The 12,151-nt window shown below is 41.5% G+C and overlaps 1 protein-coding gene across 1 annotated transcript in view; it reads right to left on the bottom strand.

Moving 5' to 3' along the window:
* Positions 1 to 12,151, bottom strand: part of SORCS3 (sortilin related VPS10 domain containing receptor 3) — a 264,737-nt gene that overhangs the window by 76,496 nt on the left and 176,090 nt on the right. The window contains exons 6-7 of the mRNA XM_015867276.3: positions 7,940 to 8,004; positions 1,929 to 2,047 (exon numbers count right to left, since the gene is read on the bottom strand). Coding sequence (XP_015722762.2) covers positions 1,929 to 2,047; positions 7,940 to 8,004 — 184 coding nt within the window. The remainder of the gene's footprint in view (positions 1 to 1,928; positions 2,048 to 7,939; positions 8,005 to 12,151) is intronic.

Genomic DNA, 12,151 nt, shown 5'->3' with positions numbered 1-12,151 from the left:
TGTACCAGGCAAAGACTGCATAGCCCATTGACCACATGCTGAACATAATGGATTTAACACACCTTTAGTACAGCAAGCTGTGTGCAGCTAATCTGAAGTGTTAGTAGAGTACTCCACAGACTCAATCAGCATCCAGTTTCTACAGCCAGTACAGGCTGACAGATGGCTGGAAATCCCACAAGTGGGATGTAGAACAGGAAGGAAAAGCGATAGAAAACCTGTGAAAGGGAAAGCCTTTTCCCCAAACCTGCAGAAATATTCAGTTTGTGCATTTAAAAATTTTGAGAAGTGTTGGTATATGATTTTCACTTTGAATATCCACTATGCTGAACTAAAACAGTGATAAAGATATTCAAGGTACTTGAAGTATTATATATATATACACATGCATGATTGTTTACAAACATGCTTATTTATGTTTTTAACTTGAAGCAATTAGCAGCTATTAGTGAGCCTGGAGGACTGTTTCCATCCTTGTTAACTTGAGGCAGAGGCATGCACACACCAGGCATATATCCTTACTATGAGCCCAGGCTTCTGAACAGATCAGCCTTCTTTTAACACAGGTGAGAGCTATGAAATGAGAGACACCTGTGAGGCCTTGTGCTCACCATAAAGGATTGGATATTATGCAACACCCGCAGCCAAGGGTATAAAATGCCAGATAAATCCAATCTCTCAAAAATACTCCTTGGAGAGTATGTCCAATTGGAAAGACATTGCCTTTAGTGAAACTGTGACTTGCTAAGTTGCAGCAGCTACATTCCCAGTATATTCTAACAGTAATCAGTTTTTTCCAGGACAGCTTGCTCCTCTGCACACAAGGAGGAGATCCCCAGTGCTATTCATATGCATGCAGTTTCCATACTGAAGTCTTCCCAGATCATATGGATGCAATCCTCCACCTAATCCCACCACAGAATTTATCAGCCATCCCAGTAAACTCACAATTTCACAATAAGTGGAGCAGAACTTCCAATTTGGATGCATTCAAGAAAAATGCTCCCTCAAGAATGAGGAACAGGAGCTTAGTTTAAGCCAGTCTTAGTCAAAAAGGAAATATGTATCTTTCCTTTACTACCTGGCTCAAAGGTTCATCTCATTTCATTTACCCTATTCAGGAAGGGGGACAGCTGGTTACCATCAGCACACGTATAATCCCTGTCTCCAGAGTTTTCTATATCCTAGAATTACTGCAACATAGAGTACAGTCTTCACTTTCAGCACATCTTCGGGAATTACTCTTTCATATCATATGATTCATTTTCACAACTGCATAGGTAAGAAATAGGGAAAGATGGCCACATTCCATTCAGCCCACGTTTTTTTTTTCAGAAAATCTCATAAACAGGCAGTTTCTCATTTAAGTTCTGTCACTTTCTCCTCGTCTACAAAACTATCATCAACTGGCTGGCAAATTTACAGCCATCTTCTACTTTGAAGGTGCCCTGTAACATCTTTTTCCAATCTCTCTGCTGTTTACCTCCCACAGCAAATCTTTGTTCAATCCATTAGCATTACTTGTCTGTCAAATTAGCATAAAACTTTCCATTTGTTAAAATGATCACTCACTCCTATCCTTTGCTCTTCTCTGTTCTTTTCAGTTCATCAATAGCTTATTTGCATTTTCCAAGTAGACACAACAATAGCAAGTCAGAGTTTCTGTGACACACATGGGCCCTCATGATTATTGATGAGTGAACTTTCAAAATATATCAGATTCAACATGAGACAAGTGAGTAACAGAGACATCAATTGTTTTGCTTCACACCGCACAGTCAATCTGCAGCAGGCAGGTACACACTCACTCCCTGCTCTCGTGATTTGTGATCACACGCACTTGTCCTAAAAATATGCCTCCTCTCTTGCACAGAACAAATATCTTGTGCAGGCAGAATTCATGTCATGTTTTTACCAAGTCAACGTACCTGGATGAAGATATATTCATCCTGAACAACAAGGGAGTTGATGTCAATGGAGCGTGAAAATGGCCCACTCCTTTTGGTCTCTGAGCATTCCTGGATCCGACAGGTCAAATAGTGGGTGTCTGTAATAGGAGAATATGAACACATGAGAAATGGCCATATAAGAGCCTGCTGTCTGAAAATGTCATCAGCAGTTCAGAAGGAAGTCTCTAATGGGAAGTCTCAATCTCATCTCCAGCTCCCTAAACATTAGCATAAGTTCTACTTACATCTTTTAAAACCATAGGTGCTCACTGGAAACAGGAATTTATTACAATTCCACACCCACTGTTCTCCTCCCCATTATGCAGACATTCCTGAGGCAAGTAGATTTCGAACTAAAAATGGTGGATACAAATAATTAATGCAGCAGAAAACTGATGAATGCTTCTGTCTGGAGAGAAGACAGGAAGACCCTCACAGTAATGGCATGCCCTGACAGTCCTTGGCACTGCTTGAGAGAAGGAATGAGACTGGAAGTAGAATATGAAGGAAAAAAAAAGACATAAGGAAGACAAGGTGCTACAAGAAAGAGGCCTGTGTAAGAAGGAAGTCATATAGCCAGATGCTCAGTGGTTAAGCAGAGACAGGATCACCTCCAACAGTTTGGCAGGGGTTAGAGGGGATTAAGCACTGTTTCACTCAAGCTAAGAAAAAAAACCTGTGAAACAGAACAATCACAGCACAGCACTGTGTCTCTGGATGTATGTAATCTAAATATGTCATCTCTGCCTTTCAACTGTTTTTCTGAGAAGTGCAAATTAGGAAGAAAATGAAAATACAACTAAAATGATGGCTGCAGTGATAAAAGGGTCATATCTTTTACACTGCAGCACTTTTACAGACTTCTTAGCTTCAAGCACTTGTTGACTTTTCTACAAAGGGTGAGAACATACCATCCAGGAAGAAAACTGAGCTTATAATGGCTGAGGTGAGATTGATGCAGCGCTTTTAGTTCCCATGATGGCACCTATTAGTAAGGATCTTGCTGAACTGTGCCCAAAAAGATAAAAGAGAACTTCAAAAGAGGAGTAGCCTAGCAAAGCTGCTTACAGGATTCTCCATCCCATAAAACTTGTTATTGTTCTTTGTCTGTGTCTCTGGAAACAGCAAAATGTGTTTAACTGAAAAGCAGTGGGGGGCACAACTGAGATTCTCTGACACTCCTAACTACCTTCTTGGGTTCAAAAACAAAATTGTCCATGTTTGGCAGTTTTGCTTTCCACTGACAAGTCCCACCTACTGATTCGAAGAATGCAAGGCAAAAAACAAAGCAAGTCAAAGGCATTGACTGTAAAAAAACCACCACAGCCATTAAGCTTTAATCTAATTAAGGTTCACGCCTAGCTTCAAGCACTGAAGCTCCATGGTTCAAAGCTGCAGACCTGTTAGAGGCATTGGGAATTCCAGGTTAATAAAGGCTACACAGCTGATTTAAAGCAGTTGCATACATCTGGTGCTGAAATGAAAGGTGGTCCCACTGATGATGCTGAAGCAGCAGCAATGGTTGCCAGTTCCAGCTCAGACTATCTAGGGATAATTAATGCATATGGCAAACACTAGAATATTTCTGACCTAGAGACAGTGTCAAATAACTGGAGTATCAGAGGTGTTGTGCTTTTTTCCAACACAAAACTCCAGCAGCAGCAGAGAAGTCAGATTTTCAGATGGGATAAATTGAAGCTCTTCATCAACTGACATGTACAGACTTAGTCTGGAGTTGCAGTTTATGTCCTGCATGTAGAATCTAAGGCGTTGAAGCAACTTCTCAGAAAACAAGAGGGTTCCCCAAATCTCCATTCAACCCAAAGAGCTCAGCAGCCCTGATTTGTTCTTTGAGGTAGCACTAAAATTAGGCAGAACAAGGAGGAAAGGTCAGGAGCTGTATTTTTAGAAGCTCATTCCCTCCAGTGTGTTCTCCCACACAGTCGCCTGGATATTCTTATCCCACTGGAAAAGAGGATAATTTGCTGCTGCTGAGTGACAGAATGGGAGGAGGAATAAAAACCTGTCACAAATAAATGCAAATAAACCACAAGTGTTGACATGACAACTAGCTTCCTGCCTACTGAGAAATGTGTCATTTTGAGTGTGCTACACCAGCAATCAAATACACTCAAAAAATGGCACCTGATTAATATTCATGGGAATCTGGTGGTGGAGAAGGTGAGTTGTGCCCTACCCATTTTCTGCTTAGTCTCTTCTTTAATTATTTTCATGTATTTTACAACACAAAACCTGCAAAAGAAAACAAGAGCACAAAGAATTGTCTTAAAACCTGTCTGCCTTTTGCTTCAAAATTAAGCTCAGTCTTGAGATTCTTCCTGATGTCCCACAGTAAATGAAAAATGATTCCTTTAAAAGCACCTCAAAAATCAGGTAAAAATATGTCAGAGTATAACAAATAGTAACTTCTGGGCAAGAAAAAAAAGTCATCCAGCATAATGAATATCCAAGTGGACATTTTACAAGGCCAGAGGATCAAACTAGAGAAAAAATCCAAACCAATAACTCAGAAAATGCAAAGGCAAAAATTTCCAGGCCAGGAAGACTGGTTTTCTCAAGTGAACAGAAACTGAGGAGCCAAATTCCGATGCAGTAATGTCAGAAGATGAACAACAAAAAAGAAAGGAACATCCTACTATCAAAGCTGTTATGCCCCTCTTCTCTGAAGTAAGCTCATTTTTCATCCCTATTTTGCAGAGCCACAAGGAAGAAGTATGGCACATGCCAAAGCTAGGCACTAACCACGTACGTATGCCTTATAAAAAGTTGGCTTTGATTTGAGGGTTATTTCCATTTTGTATAATGTTCCAGACAATGCCAGAATTAGATACTTTTTTTTTGTCCCCACCTTTTCAGGGCATAAAGAGTTGAGACTTCCTAACTGGCCTCAACAGCTTCTTTTGCTTATAACCCAATATCCAGTCACTTTCTCAGCCCATCTGCTAATGAGGCAACATGAACAGACGTTTTGCTGCAGCTCCAATCCCAACATCCCCACCTCTGCACAACCCTTCCTGCAAACTTATCACACTCCAGATTAGGGAATAGTTTTTCAGAGGTAAATCCATTTCCCAGTTAAGGAGCTCAAAACACTCCCTCCTTGCAAATTAATATAGTCCCCCATCTTAAGACTTCAGAGTGTATTTATACTGGTTTTGGAAGTGATAAAGCTGAAGTATATTCTTGAAATTTGCAGTGAAATGTGCAAGTTGAGACAGCCGTAAAGTCTCTTCTTTGCCCACCAGCCATGACTGGGTAACTCCAGGGGGAAGCAGGTGCCCATGAGGCTCTGTTGTGGGTGAAACCCAAGGATGTGATCCCTTAAGGGAGACACTGGAAGTCAAATCTGCCACTGTGATGAAGGCTTGTTAAGGGTAGGTCTGTGTGGCAGGTTACTGTGACTTGTGGTGACACGGGGCAGCGCAGGCTCATAGCAGGGACTGCTCCTCCAGGCAGCATTAACAAGGAAACTGGAGCAGGCATGGCTAGACAGCATGGCTAATGGGAAGAAGGGTAGCTGAAGGAAACAAGTTGTTCTGGCAGACTGGCTCAGAATAAAATCAATCTGACAGGGAAGCTTACCAAAGAAAGGGTGAAAAAATGACTGGAAAAGAGGATGTGGAAATGTAGACAATAATGGAAATTATTCCCTAGGAATTAGTTACCACTGCCTTCTTTAATTTTTCAAGGGTTTTTGTTGTTGTTTATTTGTTTTTTCCCAAATTAACTCTTTTCCCTTTAATTGAAATATTGTTTTTTGCATCTTACCTGTGAGCAGAGAAATTATCACAGCGCACATCAGGAAGTTTAACTGAACTTTCCTCAGGAGCACCAGTGGGTGACTGTGTCCCTGTATCTGTGATAGTTCCCTTGCTTTCAGCCCTGACCTTCCTGCTATTACACCCAGACCAAAGGTACAGTATCCAAGGCTCCTACTCATTATTACAATTGTCAGGGATAGGAATGGGAATTCTAGTAACCATTTTGAGCTGAGCAATGGGAATAATCAAATCTGCATCTCTTAATGCATCAAATAAGTGACTGAACCACAGACCAACTTGAGAGGAATTAAAAGAAGCCTCATCTTCCTTCTGCCAACCACAGAGGAAAACTTTATTCACAAACTTTTTGATCAAGAGGAGATAATTGCAGAGACCCATTTTCCAGCAGGTGTAAGTGCCTCAGCCACTTCACTGAGAGTGTGAAGTACCACTTTTGTTACAGAGCCAGCTAGGAGAAAAGCTCAGCCTGCAGTTCCTAAGCACGCAGAGCTGCACCATATCACACCAGGTGAGACCATAGCTCTGAGGCAGTCAGTGTTTTCTAACACAAGCTAATATTGTTTTAAGCCTTAAAAACTCTAATTAGAGCAACATAGTTCTTTTGTGCTACGCCTGGCTGGGAGAGAAGCTTTTTTGCTGCTGTCCCACAGCAGGACACACCAGCAGGGCAAGCACAGCCCACTGGTGCCCTCCTAAAGGGACAATGCCTTGCTATGGGCCTATATTGCTGACACTACTGTTCACGTCTGACTCTCAGGGAAACCCTCCATGCCATCAACTGCCAATTTCAAAATGCTGAATTTATACATTAAAACAAGAACAAACAGCACGCCCCAAGCAAACAAGGCCCGAAGGAAGAGAGCTGTCTGGGAACTGGGGAAGCATCTTTCAAATGAAGCACGTTCAGCCTTGACGCATCCAGTATTCAAATAGCTGGCTGAGCTAGTTTAAACTTAGTTTGAAAACAGACTTCATCAGCATTTTGTTTACTTACTTGCTTACTTTTTCACTCGCTTTATGCCACTTCTCCTAGCATCTCTACAACAACATATGCAGCAGCAAAAGCACTGAAGAAGCCTCCCTACCTTGCCCACCCACCTGCAAGCTTGTTTTGCTCTTTCCCCATACTCAACAAACAGCTGTCACCCCTAAGCTTTATTGCCTGGTTATTTATTCAGCTGCCATCACTAAATAGCAGTGGGAGGTCCATGAATGATTTTGGAAGATCCACAGCCTCAGAGAAGTCACCCTGACAGACAGGAGCTTGTTCTCACAGCATCTAGCCTATGCAGTGTTCAACTAAGACAGAAAATTTGTAACCAACAAAAATGAAACCCTTTTCCTCTTAGAAACAGACAACCTCAGTCCTATGCTTCTTTTCTACACTGTCCCTGTAGCATAAAAGGGACGCATCCCATAGCTGGAGAGCACTGAGCTGGAATATCACTGGCTCTGCTACAGGAGATGCATTACCATGCTAAAATTCCTGCATGAAATGCCTAAAACGCTGTAAACAGTGGTGGAAAAATTCAACTTCAATACACATTTTATTTGCTGGAGGTTTGTTCATCAGGAATCTACAGCTATATTCATTTCAGCAAGGGTTTATGATTTGTTTTGTTTTCACGTTCATTATTTCAAATACAGGCATTTGTTCTGGTCAGGTTTCCAATACGAAGGACCTGTTCACACATCCTACGCAAAACTAACAGGTTCTTTCAAAATGAGTCAAAGGGTACCTGGGACATAGGGAGATCCTAGGTAGATTCTAGTCTGACTGTAAGCAATTTTTCAGATTCCTTGATAAAACCAAGCTGTTGTGAACACTTCTGGAAACACACAGTGGCTGTACTGCATAGCACTGGCAGCACAGCTGTTTATGAATTCATATGTGTATCACATAAAATATGTGATACTGAAAACAGCTAAATAGTGAACAGCACAGACTGCTCCTCAGCCCAACAGATTGTGCTTCCACCCGGGTTCTCCACAGACACACACCCTGCAGCCTCTGAATTCCCCCCAGGTTTGAAGGATAAGAATAAGCCTCACATCAAACCCCATGATACACATTTTTCCTATCAATTAAAATGTAAATGGAAAGACAAAATGAGCAAAGTGAATTTCAATTCCCACTCCTTTCTTGACTCAAAGTACAATTTTTCAACATCAACTGCAGGCACTCACGTCCATCAGCTGTCCGGGCTTCCATATGTACAAGGTCTGGTTCTTTATCCAAACCCATCACAGACCTGGGAGAAAAACAGAAAAAAAGAAGTAAAGAGGTGAGCTAAAAGGCTGTAATCAGATGGACCAGAGAGAAAGGGATAGCAGAACCAATTCAACTTTGTGATACCAGGCACGTAGATCCCTGCCTTCTGCCCTCTTTGTAGTCTCCTCTGTTTCTATGTAACCCACTCTCAGAAGCCAACTGCTAATCTTAACCTACCTTCCCAGAATGAATAAGCCCACCTGTCCCTTGCCTACAAGATCAAGACTACAGCAGCCGTTACTGTGGTGGCAAAGCTAGATAGCACGAGATTCAGTAAAGAGAAAGCTCTATTTTCATACTGCAAGAAAGATGAAGACACAGCAGACAAACACTTATAGACAGCAAATTAAAAAGGGGTTTTACTGAGTTGGGTAGTGTGATGAGATCTGTCCCTTGTTTGCTGGGCAATCTTGCAACTGTTTGTCTCAGTTTACCCATCTTCAAATCAGGTGCACATGCATGGTGAAGTTCAGCCAACAAATTGCAAGACAGTATTCATTACTCACTCCAAGTCATAGCCCCTGATAATCATGAAATAAGGCATGAGTTTCTCTAAACCTTAGGGGCTGAGCACCTCAAGTCAAAACTTCAAGTGCATTTTTCTTTTACTCCCTAAAAACGTTTCACAAGACACACTAAAAAGACAGTTTTACTCTTGGCAAAGGGAAAGTCAAGCCCAGAACAGAAATGTTATTCTTAGTGTTCTGGCTGATAAGAATCACTAGGAGATGAACATTTAGTCCTAGCAATGGCTGGCAGGGGAAAAGAAATCCATAGATGTCCACGTGATTTATAGAGCTGCTTCTCCTGAGTTAACCAAGAGGTTAGATTAAAAAGGGACAATGACAAAAATCAGTTTCTAATTTGGTGGAAGCTGAATTTGATACAGTAGATTGTAAATAATAGATTCCCTCCGAGCCAACCAACATTCACAATTCCCCAATGCTATGAAGCACTTCCATCACAGTCTTTTGCTGCTGAAGTATTGGGGTGGGGGGTTGGGGAGCATCAACAGCTAAAACATTTTGAAAGAAAAAAAATTAAAAATGGGCATACAAAATACAGATGCTCTGATGAATTTTTGTGGAGCTGAAAAAACAAAGCAATTAAAACAACAAGCATACATACGTCCCAGAATTTGGCTAAGATCAGCCAGTGCTGCAAATGCCAAAGCAACTGCACTGTGACCCAGAGTGGAGATAACTCAAAGTGGCTTATCTCGTTAACCAGAGCTTCATGTTAACAGTTAACCCACTCTCAGCACACTGTGAACTATAGCAAAAACCAGCAACAGAAAAACAAAACCACACAGGCACAGGCAGAGTTTTCATCACTGCACTCCCAGTGAGAAATAGCCTGTTCCTTAATCACGTCCATCAGTTTCAAGGTGGTGCCACAAGGAAGAAAATGCTGTTCATTATCAGTAAGAATGTCAGAAAAGGCCAGAGTCCCTATGACCACATAATTGTTGAGGTCAAATCTTCTGAAAGATTTGGTGCACAGTTAAAAGTGGCAGTAGGACAGGTAGGACATTCCTTAAAATGTCAATGAAAAATGTTACAGGATACAGCAAAATACATTACCAATGCACAGAAGAGCACATCTTTGCGGTCCACAGAAAAATTCTTCTGCCTTTTTGCCTTAAGTACCTATAAATGCTATAATCTCAGTTGTTCATCAATCACAACTCTCATTTATGGCATGCCAAATGGGATGGAGGTATATGCTCACCAGTGTATCTGTGCATCACAACTTCATCAAAGGGGCCAGTAATTTCAGCACTTTTTGATACAGGCTGAGAGCACATCAAGAATCAACCCAATAGTCCTTCCTAGAAGGCTTTCTAGTAAATTTAGCCATCACCCTAGAGGCTACACACTACAGTGTTTTTTTTCTGGAAGCCAGATGCCAGCCTTTTACAGAGAACCACTGGCCATGTCAGCAATGCCAAGCTGTCACCATTCCCCCTTGGCACCTCCTGGGTTCCTCCCACTCCTGGCCCAGAAAAAAAGCATCAATATGAGGCCACCAGATTGTTATCCATTTTAGAAGTGACTGGAAGTAGGGGAACCTAAAGATTTCTGAATATAAGCCAAAATTCTTATTACCATTGCATGTTTGTAAACCCACACTCTGTGGATTCCCTGCACTTAAAATTCCTATTATGAAAGCACCAAGGGAGGATAGGAATCTCTTGAAGTATGTCAGTCTAGCTTGAATTTCCTTCCCAATGCCATCTACTTCTTTTTCCTTAATTAGTTTTGACAAGCCCAATGGTTCTTTTCAGAGCCACAACAAAGAGACCAGCATAAAGCACCTCCCAGTATTTCTCTGCTCACTGAACACTGTACTTCGAGTGGAAAAGCTCACAAACCAATCTCTTGCTATCCAAAAGCAAAACAATCTCCTGTTATCTGTGGGTAGATAACAAGCCTGTAAAGTAATGCTTCAGTTGTCCTTTCTTATCCCAAACCAAGTATCTCCCTTCCATTCAAAGCTTCTGACTGCAAAGCGAATCCACTATCAATGCCATTTAGTTATGTCTGCTACCACCTGCAATGAGGATGGCTGTGCTTTGCAGTGCATCTACCTTCAGAACACAAGTGTTTTCAGTAAACATCCTCAAGTCCTTTCTGTCTGGAAAAGCTTTATGTGAAGAATGCAAAAGAAGTCAGGTAATGGAAAAAGCAAGATGTGAACATAGGTCTTAGAGCAACTGTAAAGCTATTCCTCATCCCGTGCGGTAACTCTGCTGGTCTTGAGATCACACTGCAACAACCACTCAGGTGTAGCAATACAAGAAGGAAACCAGACACCTTTACAGTTGTATATTTTCTCATGCCTTCTGTCTTTCAAGGACATTTGGAGAATGCACTTTGCAAAACAACTTAGCAACGTAAACATGATGACAAGGATGTCAGCATTCTGTGACTTACAGTTTCCTTGCGTGTTCTGTACAATCAAGTGGAGCTCACAAAGCAGACTTCTTGGGAAGGAGTTTCATTGCTCTCTGACTTATGAACACCTCTATTTTAGAGGGTTACAAAGGAAAGAGTATTTAACAATCCTCAGATTCCCTAGCCATAGCTTGAAAACATTTTTCCTGCTACGTGGTCATACCTCAGGCTCTAGGAACAGCTCAGCTCTGTTTGGGATGTGCACAAGCTTCAATGGCACAAACCAAACCAAGTTCCACAAATATAACATGTATGCTGCTGCCCTGGATGGCCCTGTGCTGAATAAATAAATAAATAGGTGGCAGTTGCACTGTGACAAACAATGCTAAATCAACACCCTTCACCATCTCTATTCATTTATCACTACTCGGATGAAAAAGCGCTGAGAAAAGAGGATGCAGCCAGAAGTGACAGGAAAGGTCATTTTTTCCTGCTGACATGTTCCCTGACTGCTGCAAAGGCAGTTTTTGTAATGGGGAGCCTGCAGCTAATGTTGCAGCTGACACGGGATCATTGGCCAATTAAGAATTCAAACTACCTCTGAATGCCATTAGGAAGGATGCAGTGGTTACACAGTCCCTATCTTCTGCTGCTTTTCTTTTCTTGCTTTCACAGTAATTCTTCATTTTCACAAGATCTTTACTCCCTTCATTTCAGGAGAACACTCTGTGATCTTGAAAGGTGAAGGACAGAAAAGAGCCTCACAATATCTTTATCTTTAGGGGAAAGCATTGTGCATGGATGCATATTTATTATGCTGTTCTGATAATATTTCATGTCTGACCTGGAGGAAGAGCAAGCAAGAAGAGCAAGGAAAGCACAGTACTTTGCATTGTAAGTAGATATTCCTATAAGACACTGCATAGTTCAAAATTAAATATGCAAAGAAAAGGAAAAAGAAATACACAGACTCTCACCCTGGGCTCCATGCCCTACTGAACATCACAGCTCACTGATACTACCAACTCCATTGCCTCTCCTCGGAACAAGCCACATTTTTCTACCCATTTTCCAGACATCAGGCTTTAATGATGAAGAACAGCACTGAGATTTAACTACTCTCATATCTTAGACCAAAAATGCTGAGGAATTCAGACTGCCTGCCATAGATCCCAGTTTCCTAAACCATAAGCAGAGAATAAGAGATACTCTCCTCCTCCATCTCCTGGA

This window comes from Coturnix japonica, chromosome 8 (assembly GCF_054131305.1).
Source record: "Coturnix japonica strain WE chromosome 8, WE-NBRP24, whole genome shotgun sequence".
Classification (NCBI taxonomy): domain Eukaryota; kingdom Metazoa; phylum Chordata; class Aves; order Galliformes; family Phasianidae; genus Coturnix; species Coturnix japonica.
The sequence above is the reverse complement of the archived record's forward strand: the minus strand, read 5'-3'. Positions and strand labels throughout refer to the sequence as shown.